Source organism: Epinephelus lanceolatus, chromosome 8 (genome assembly GCF_041903045.1).
Source record: "Epinephelus lanceolatus isolate andai-2023 chromosome 8, ASM4190304v1, whole genome shotgun sequence".
Classification (NCBI taxonomy): domain Eukaryota; kingdom Metazoa; phylum Chordata; class Actinopteri; order Perciformes; family Serranidae; genus Epinephelus; species Epinephelus lanceolatus.
Genome location: NC_135741.1, coordinates 7,996,807 through 8,006,373, shown reverse-complemented (window position 1 = coordinate 8,006,373; position 9,567 = coordinate 7,996,807). Strand labels below are relative to the sequence as shown.

The 9,567-nt window shown below is 37.9% G+C and overlaps 1 protein-coding gene across 1 annotated transcript in view; it reads left to right on the top strand.

Moving 5' to 3' along the window:
* The first annotated feature begins 6,289 nt into the window (after positions 1-6,289).
* LOC117258589 (uncharacterized) overlaps positions 6,290-9,567 on the top strand; it is a 77,894-nt gene continuing 74,616 nt past the window's right edge. Inside the window, exons 1-2 of the mRNA XM_033629615.2 lie at positions 6,290-6,981; positions 7,714-7,842. Coding sequence (XP_033485506.1) covers positions 6,907-6,981; positions 7,714-7,842 — 204 coding nt within the window. The 5' untranslated portion in view covers positions 6,290-6,906. The remainder of the gene's footprint in view (positions 6,982-7,713; positions 7,843-9,567) is intronic.

The window sequence follows — 9,567 nt, the reverse complement described above, 5'->3', positions numbered from 1 at the left end:
CAAAGTGCTTTACATGTCAATAATTAAAACAGACAAAACGACATTTAAAAGAACTGATAAAAACACTATAGTGTGCAAAAACTGAGGAAGTAAAGACAGTCTAAATGAACTTAAAAATCAAGTAGAATCAAGAAAGACTCTCCGATACAAGTTTGTTTTAAGAAGGGACTTAAAAGAGATCACTGACTCGGCCGACCTGATTTCCTCGGGCAGACTGTTCCAGAGCCTCAGGGCCCTGACAGCAAACACCCTGCCCCCCTTAGTTTTCAGCTGGGCCTCTCGAACAGACAAAAGGCCTCTGGAACAGACAAAAGACCTCTGCTGCCTGAGGACCATCACCACACTAGGGATGTATGATTACTGAAATTTTTGCCGATATGCAGATATATAACAACTCGAAATGTCAGAGGTCACAAAACAAAAATCGAATTTACCAAAAGAAAAGCTCCCCAAAATAAATACAGAAACAAGTATGAACACATAAAAAGGCAACAACAAAATAAGAACAAATCCGAAAGATGGATTTGGTGAAATATAAACCTATTACAGTAGAACATCGGTTACACATCCCTACACCACATGGTGAAAATACTCCACTTATAATAATTGTCCTGCATTCAAAACCTTACTAAAGTAAAATATGTAAGTTTTATCAGCAAAATGCTCTTAAAGGACTAGTGTGAAAGATTTAGGGGGATTTAGTGATATATGGCGGTGATGATTGCAGGCTGCAACAAGCTGAAACTTTTCCTAGAATTACTTTAGAGTTCTTCAGGAGGTTTTTACCAGGAGCTGAATTATCTGCAGAGGTTTCTTCCTCTCTAAAACAAACACACCAGGGGTCTCATTTAGAAACGCTGCACAAAATGAGGCCTGAAAGAAGCATACGCCACTTCCCACGCATAAGTTGTGATGTAGAAAACCAGACTTGATGGGAGAAACTTTGACCCACACTTACAAACATTTTGGAGACAGGAAATTGCCGACTCAGATGGTGAGGTGGAAGCCTGATTGTAGAACTTGTTGAATATTTTTTGGCACACACCATGTTTGGCTTTTGTTCGTATGGACATTGTTAGTTTGGATCCTACACAGTGTTTAATAATAGAGACCCCAGAGGATCAAAACCGGTAAAAAATGAGTCAAGCTGTTTCACTTTCCAAATGAGTGTTTCTCTGATGCTGTTTGTCAAAGCCGGACCGCTGGCCTAGCGCCTGCTAATGTGTGGTCACCTTTGTTCTCTAATAATTTCAGATCCAGACGTTCAGGAAGTTTTTACCAGGAGCTGAATTATCCACAGAGGTGTCATGTTCTCCAAAACGCAGGTGACGAGTCCCCCTCACATTTCTGGGTAAATAGTTTGCGGAAAACTACAAACAGTAGAGACGTCAGGTTGAATTGAGGAAGTAAGAAATGCTTGAGAGACTCCCACATACCCCCCACCATCCCAATAAAAACATTTAAGTAGCAGAAGACTTTTATTTTGATGTAATTTAAGATATTTACATCACAAATTGGTGCAGAAAATTCTCAGGAATGCAGGAAATCAAGAGTCTGAAACTTAAAATTCCCTGGCAGACAACCCCAAACTCCCATTTGTATGTGCATGTTGAAACATTGCCTATGTCCTTGGAGTAAAGTACAATACATGTGTGCACTTCAGTACTGTACTTGAGTTTCTATCACACCAACTTATCTTCTTCACTGACTTAAACATGTAGATTTCATGTTTCATCTACAGGGAAACAGTTATAAAATCACTTTAATTCCTAAACTATATCGCTGCTTGGGAAATTTATGACAGAAGGAGGTTTATTGTGTCACTGATAACAGCCACAACTGCTCTACTGTAAAGCCTGAAACTACACCAGCTGGAGGGATTCCCCAAGAAGTTTTCATGAGGGTGGAGGGGGGGTTTCCCATGTGGTCATTGTGCCTAACTGCTGGTGTGAGAACAACACTGCTGTGTGTTGACCATTTAATGTGTCTAAAGGTGAGCCCTGTAGCTATTTTAGTTTTAGTAGAGTCCATCTAACCAGCTGCCAACCAGACTTTGACACACGTGTATTCATGTAATTACGGTACAGGTAGCTGCAGCCAAAGAGCATGCACACTTCATTTCTCAGAACCTTCCTCTGGTTGGAAATTCCAATGGATTCCTGATAATCAGAGTGTCCATTCCTGTGTACTGAAACTACAGCCAGCATTTATGTAATGACACATCTGAACTTTGGTCTTTTCCCCCAGTTCAGACCTCAGGTTTGTTTTGAAAAAATGCTTAAGTAGAAATCAGTGACTTCACCTTCATGCTGATCCTGGTCATCTCGTCACTCCTGTCACCGGATATTTACCTGTAAGAGACGAGGTTTTTTTTTTTGGTATTAACATTTCTGTCCCTTTTCTATTATGAGTCCTGAACACTTTGCACTGTTGATAAAGACTAAACAGGAAGGGATAAAGGAAGGACTTTTCACTGCTAACTTTTCCATTTGTTCTGAATAAAGAATATAAAGTCACAGCTTCTCTGTTTTTACACTGTTGCTGGTGAGAAAATCCACCTTTCATGGGTGAAGTCCGACAGCAAGAATGTGCCCAATGAAATATTTTCTATTACCATGTAGGGGAGACCGGGGTTGGTTGTCACACTTTTACTCTTGTCTAAATTTATCATCATCAAAACATCTGTCAACGTTCATTCCTACATTAAGTGAAAGCTTAAGGTCTTAGCTTGAAATGGGTGTCCCTGTCATTTTTGTAACTTATTGTAACTAGAAGTTATTAACCATCAAAGACACTCTGACACACTGTGACGTCCCTATTGTCATCAATGGGGTTTCAGGTTAAAAAAAAAAAAAAAGAATATAAAAAAGACGTGTAACTTTTTAGTTTTTCAAGATAGAAACACCAAATAAGTTTTGAAATGAAAACCATCTATATAATAGTGCTCATCAATGCCCCTTGTGTTTAAACCATGAATTTGAACCAGGTGATTGTTTGTTTGAATGATCCTCTGTAATTTAAGTAAAATACGCTAAGAATTTAGAGGGCTGAAAATAAATCTACGTTTTTATTCATCATAAATATAACATTAACAGATTAATCTGCATCACAATATAACCAGGACCTTTTGTTAAAATGTCAAACAGCCAGAGTTGAAGTTTGTAACTGTTAAGATTCTATTTAGTCACAGCGCCCTCTAGTGTGGCTGTAATAAGCACTGTGACAACCAACCAGTGTTACAACCGACCCCGTTCTCCCCTATATAAGTTGTTATAAGACTTTCCATATTAATTGGATTAAATATGGACATAATTTTTGGCCATATTACTAATAATAACATCACAAAAGACATAAAATACAAGAAAAAAGTAGCAAAAAACAACACATATTTAAATGTAAATTGAGAAAGAGAAAATTGAATGATGAAAGCTAAAATAAATAATAGTTAATAACACAACAACCAATAAAACTTTTATCCACAGTCCTGTATTTATTGTTGTCTTTGTGTTGTTTTGTTAGTTTTATCTTTCGTTTTGCAAAAAATAAATACATCAAAAGACGAGCATGAAAAAACACAAACACCAAGACTTAAATGTAGAGCAAACTGAAAGAGGCAGAACTCATGAAACATTACAGATGTGGTGATTTTAACAGTCCTGTGTGGAGGCAGCAGTTACACAACTACTGTATGTTCTTTTATGAAGGAGTGACTTTGTTTAATCTTAAAGAGGCTGTCTTACACTAAAAACAAAATCAAGTCAAGAGCCCAAATGAAGTTATCCCTGAGTCGCTATTATTATTAAACTAAGAGGACATATTTGTTTTGTTTTTCTCAGTGACATCTCCCTGGCTCTATAAATGTATAATCCTGATTTCAACATCATTTAAATATCAAATCAGTAGCAAAGCAGACACATTTAAATCCTCTCTGGACTGTAAGTTATCAAAACAAACGCAAAATGAGCAAATTTTCAGCATTTATTTATCTCACTCTGACAAGATTATCTAAAGGCAGAATAAAGTATCAGCATTTTCTCACATATGCAGACATTTTGGGGGTAAAATAATCATCCTAAAAATGCATAAAATAAGACATTACAACCTTTGTGTCTGTAAAACAGTTTGTAGCTATAAAACTGCTCTTTGTAGGGCCGCGCCAATCAAAGTTATCATGGGAAAACTTTTTAATAGGAAAATGATGGAAAAATCATATTTGGTGCTTTTTCAGTTTGCAGGTGATTTTATCTGGATTTTCCTTAAAAACTGGACAGTACGGTTATGTATATATTTACCCATATTTCATGTGGGTGTCGGCAATTACCAGGGGCGTTTCTATGATTTGAGGACATTCGGGGATAAGCCCTTGTAAGGGGATTCTCTCCCAGGAATTTTTTTTGAACATCTTTAATTTTTCCAGATGAATTAGGTATTTTGATGTTAAAAAAGTTAGTAATTGTTGATAAGAACTAAAAGTAAATAGCCTTGAACACCCACAGATTATATTAATTCCTGTTTAACAATGCACGTGTGGCATGAGGAGGAGAGTAAAGGTTGTTGCATCAATGCCACCACGGGAATTTTACCCAAGAAAATTATTAAGACTCCCTAAAGCTGATGAGGTCACACAAGGTCAGAAACATGTTACCGTAAAAATACTAAATTTAAAATATTAATCAAAAATATTCAACTTAAAGCTAAAGTGCCATAAAACCAGGATTTAATGATACACTAATAATAACTAGCACTCAGGCAGGGGAGTTTAGGGGATTGAGGACAGGGCTGGGGTTTAACACAGCGGCAGGGAGTCAAAAAGAGGAGAAGGGTCTGCAAACTAACCTCTCGTGACACTGCACACCAACGAAGAAAGGCGTTGTGAGAAACACCACCACCAGAGGCCTGGACTGCTGCCCTGCGTCCAGGGCGCGACGCTGCAGCCACCACCACCGGGAGATCAGTGACATGGAGGGAGGCGTCCTCTGTGCATGCTAACTTATGTGTTTATGTATATATTATGTGTATGTTTTATTTTTTTATTTTAATCTCTGTGTGTTCATTTTTTTACTACTCAATTTATCATTTGCTGTTTAGATATCTTATCATCTTTTTGTACAGGCAGTATGAGGAAGGGCTGACGAACAACCTTTATGTTGTGGACAGGTCATGTTATGTTTGAGGTGAAGGAGGATGCACTAAGCTTAGCTAGAAAAATGGTATGAATTCTTATTTGCATTTTGTCTTCATTTTTACTTTATAATGCATGTTTGAGAAATACTCTGAACACTGAGCACTGTTGATAAAGACTTAACAGGAAGGGATAAAGGAAGGACAGGTGTTAGGCTAAAATTCACATTTTTTAATCACTTTTCACTTCTAACTTTTCCTTTTGTCCTGAATAAAGAATATAAAGGCACATGCTTCTCTGTTTTTACACTGTTGTTGGTGAGAAAATCCACCTTTTATGGGTGAAGTCTTCATTTTTACTCTCTAATGTATGTTTGAGAAATTATTTACATGTACAATTCAGAGAGAGACTCATGGGGAAGGGGTGATCGGGAGAATGATCAAAAGGTGCAGATGTGAATTTTATCTTACTTCCTGTCTGTGTCATAACAGCAGTATTAGTATTACATGAAGTATGAATTTACTGTGAAGGTCACATAGTTTATTTTATTAATACTAATGGTTTGTCTTTTTACTTACCTGTCTTTCATTGCCCTGATATCTGTTTGTGTTGTGATACTGACAGCAGTCATTGAATAATGTACACCTGTGAGTCATGTTGAAAATAAATAGATAAAAGAAAAACTTAAAAGAGAACAAGCTCTGTTTTGATGCTTTTTAAATGCAAATTGCATTTTAAAAATTTCCAGATTACTGATGAATTTTGATGTTAAAAACATTAGTAGTTTTTAGCAAGCAGTGCTGGTGGGTGTGGATGTTTGTCTCAATTATTATTGTGTATAAACTGGGTGTTTTAAGGATGAATTGTTAAGTATTATGTTAAACTATGTCTTCGATACACACAAAGTGTATACCACACAGCTGTAATTATTGTTCTGTAATATGCTGCCCGGAGAATGACACTTTCCGAGCCCCTGGAGGGTTTTTAGGCAGTTCTCCTCCACATTCCTTTGCAAATGATGCATTGTCTTTTTAAACATTTTTTTACATGTGTACATAAAAAGAAACAAAATGAAATGAAACAAGTGAAAACAGATTACTTTATAACTGCTAAATCCACTCACTAGAGTTGGGAAACAGTTAAATGTATTAAGTACTTTTATTCAAGTACTGTACATAGGTATATTTTTGAGGTACTTGTACTTGAGTATTAACATTTTATGCTACTTTATCTACTCCTCTACATCTAAGAGGGAATTATACTTTTTAATAATATTCTGATTAGAATCCATTGTTTGTGTATTCAATGATCCCCATTAGAAGCGCATGAATGTGCCTCTATGAGAGATGTTTACTGCATTACTGTGTTTTATTTTATTATTTTTGAGTATTGGGACATAGCTGCAGGAATCTCAGTGTTCTCTCCTGGATGAAACAGACCGAGCAGCAGATAAGGCACACTGTCCTGCGAGTGGAGACATGTAACCTGACTGGAAGCGTTCAATGTGCAGAATGCACAAATAGCCTGTGTGCTGCTGTAGGTGTGGCCAAACACTGAATACCTGCCTTACCTACAAGACGTGTAACTTGAGCTGAAAGAGGGCGGTGGTAAAAAGAGTGACACAAATCACGGCACTTTCGCATTTCCCCTGTCAGAGAAGCAGAGTTCTCTCTGAGTCTTGCATGAGGGGAAAAACAAAACATCTTTCACATTTTTGCGACAAAAGAGGACCTCTTTCTTGGACTGAGCGGTTTCATGGATTTTTCTGTAAAATCTAAAACGTTATGATGCCAAGTTTAGGATCAAAGAAGAAAGACAATCTACCCAAAATGGACAGACCCAGTGAGGACTTTCCACAGGTAAGATTTCAGTTTGTACACTAAGGTAAGGACGCAAATATCAAACAATAAGTTATTTTAATACCAAGTGTCAGAATCTGATTTATGACTATGAAAGTGTAAAACCAATTCTCTGCAGATCAGCCCTCTCACTTTCAGTAACGTCACGTCTGTGCAGAGTAGACGCAAAAGTTTTAGTATATGGGAGTCTCTTAAAACACTTCTTAGTTCCTCAATTCAACCAGACTTCCCTGCTGTTAGTAGTTTCCCACAAGGGAATGACTGTTTACTCAGAATTGTGTCAGACAATGACTGATCTAAAGAACACGTATGTTCCTGTAATGTGTTTAACAGATGCAGATTGCAATGCAGTGGTTCCTCTTTATAGTTCTAGAGAGCTGATGCTGACTAATCCTGTCTCTCTTATCAACATCATACATAATCTGAGAGAACACTTTTAAAGCAGTGCTTTGGAGAAATATTGCTAAAGCTAAATACTCCATGACAGCTAAATGGGAGAGCATGAAAGCCCTAAAGGAAGTCTGAAAATGGCTTTGTAGTTATTTGTTTACCAAATGTAACACTTTAAAGAGAGATTTTGTCACACTGTCATACATATTTATATCTGTATCTAAAAATCTTAATAAAAATATTAACCAAAATTCACATAAAATATGCTAGTTCACAGTTAGGGATGACCTCTTAACATATTAATACAATTAATCTTCATTTACCTGGCTGTTGTGACTTCAGCTGAGCAATGAGATGCAGCTGAGCATCATGAACAAGGTGAAGAGCGGAGAGCTGTCCATCGAGGATGCTCTGAACCAGGCCAGGAAGGACAGGCAGCAGCTGCTCCAACACAAGAGCCTGGCTGAAGAGGTAACAACATTTAATCCAAGTGTTCTCATTATGTTTGTGGGCTGTGATCCCAAAGCTCTCATGTTGATGTGAGTTTGAGTGTGGCAAGGTTTTCTACTCTGCTATAAGGAAAATCAGGGCCTTACTGTTTGGTGCTGGACAGGGAGCACATGGTGGGCATTTACAGAGTTTTTCACTGGAAACAGCTGTTGAAAAAACACATTTTGAGAGCAGTGAAAATGAACAAAATCTGTACAGTTATGGGACAGAGAACCCAAACAATGTAACACTCCAAAGCAACCCAATTGCCAGAATAATTGTTGGCAATGTACGTTTCTACAACATTTGAGCATTTAAAATGTAGCAATGCTGTGATTAATTTGTGGTTATATTTAGGCACAAATAACATGCTTTAACGGTTAGGAAAAAGCTCATGTTTTGGCTTCAAACACCCATATTGTAGGTATAATCGCTGCTGAGATAGCGTCACTGTCTCGCCAAAATTAACTGCTTTTGGTGACAAAATCACAGCTAGAAATGTCGCAGGTGTCTTGCTTAAAACACCCGCTTTTGGTGGCACAATCAAAGCTGAATGCCTCCAATATCTCACTATAAAGCAAGTGCTTTTGGTGATACAATCGCTGCTGGAAAAGCCACTGATGTCTTGCTAAAAAACAACCACGTTTAATGACACAATCACAGCTGGAAATGCCCTTGATGCCTCCCCAAAAACAAAATCATGGCTGTAAATGCCACTGATGTCTCTCTAAAATTAATTGTTTTTACTGGCACATTAACAGCTAGAAATGCTTCGATGTCTCGCCAAAAACCAAGTGCTTTGGAGGCACGATCATGGTTGGTGGCATAATCGCTGCTGGAAATGCCTCTGATGTCTTGCTAAAAACATCTGCTTTTAATGACACATCACAGCTGGAAACACCCTTGATGACTCCCTAAAAAACATCTGCTTTTGGTGACAAAATCACAGCTGGAAATGTTGCAGATGTCTTGCTTAAAACACCCGCTTTTGGTGGCACAATCAAAACTGAATGCCTCCAATATCTCACTATAAAGCAAGTGCTTTTGGTGACACAATCGCTGCTGGAAAAGCCACGATGTCTTGCTAAAAAACAACCACGTATAATGACAGCTGGAAATGCCCTTGATGTCTCCCCAAAAACAAAATCATGGCTGTAAATGCCACTGATGTCTTTTTAAAAACAATTGCTTTGGTGGCATGATCACGACTGGCAACATAATCGCTGCTGGAAATGCCTCTGAAATTTCACTAAAAACAGCTGCTTTTTATGACACAGTCTAATGTCTCCCCAAAGATTATTGCTTTTGGTGACAAAATCACAGCTGGAAATGCCACTGATGTCTTGCTAAAAACACCTGCTTTTGGTGGCACAATGGCAGCTTGAAATGCCTTCAATGTCTTACTATAAAACATCCGCTTTTGGTGAAATAATCACAGCTGAAAATGCCTCTGAAATTTCACTAAAAACAGCTGCTTTTGGTGACACAATCACAGCTGGAAATGCCTCTGAAGTCTTGCTAAAAACACCTGTTTTGGTTGCACAATTGTCACTGGAAAAGCCGGCAGTGTCTCAACACAAAAACACCCAGTTTTGGTGGCAAAATCACAGCTTGAAATGCAGCCGATGTCTTGCTAGAAAACACCCAGTTTTGGTGGCAAAATCACAGCTTGAAATGCAGCCGATGTCTTGCTAGAAAACATCCAGT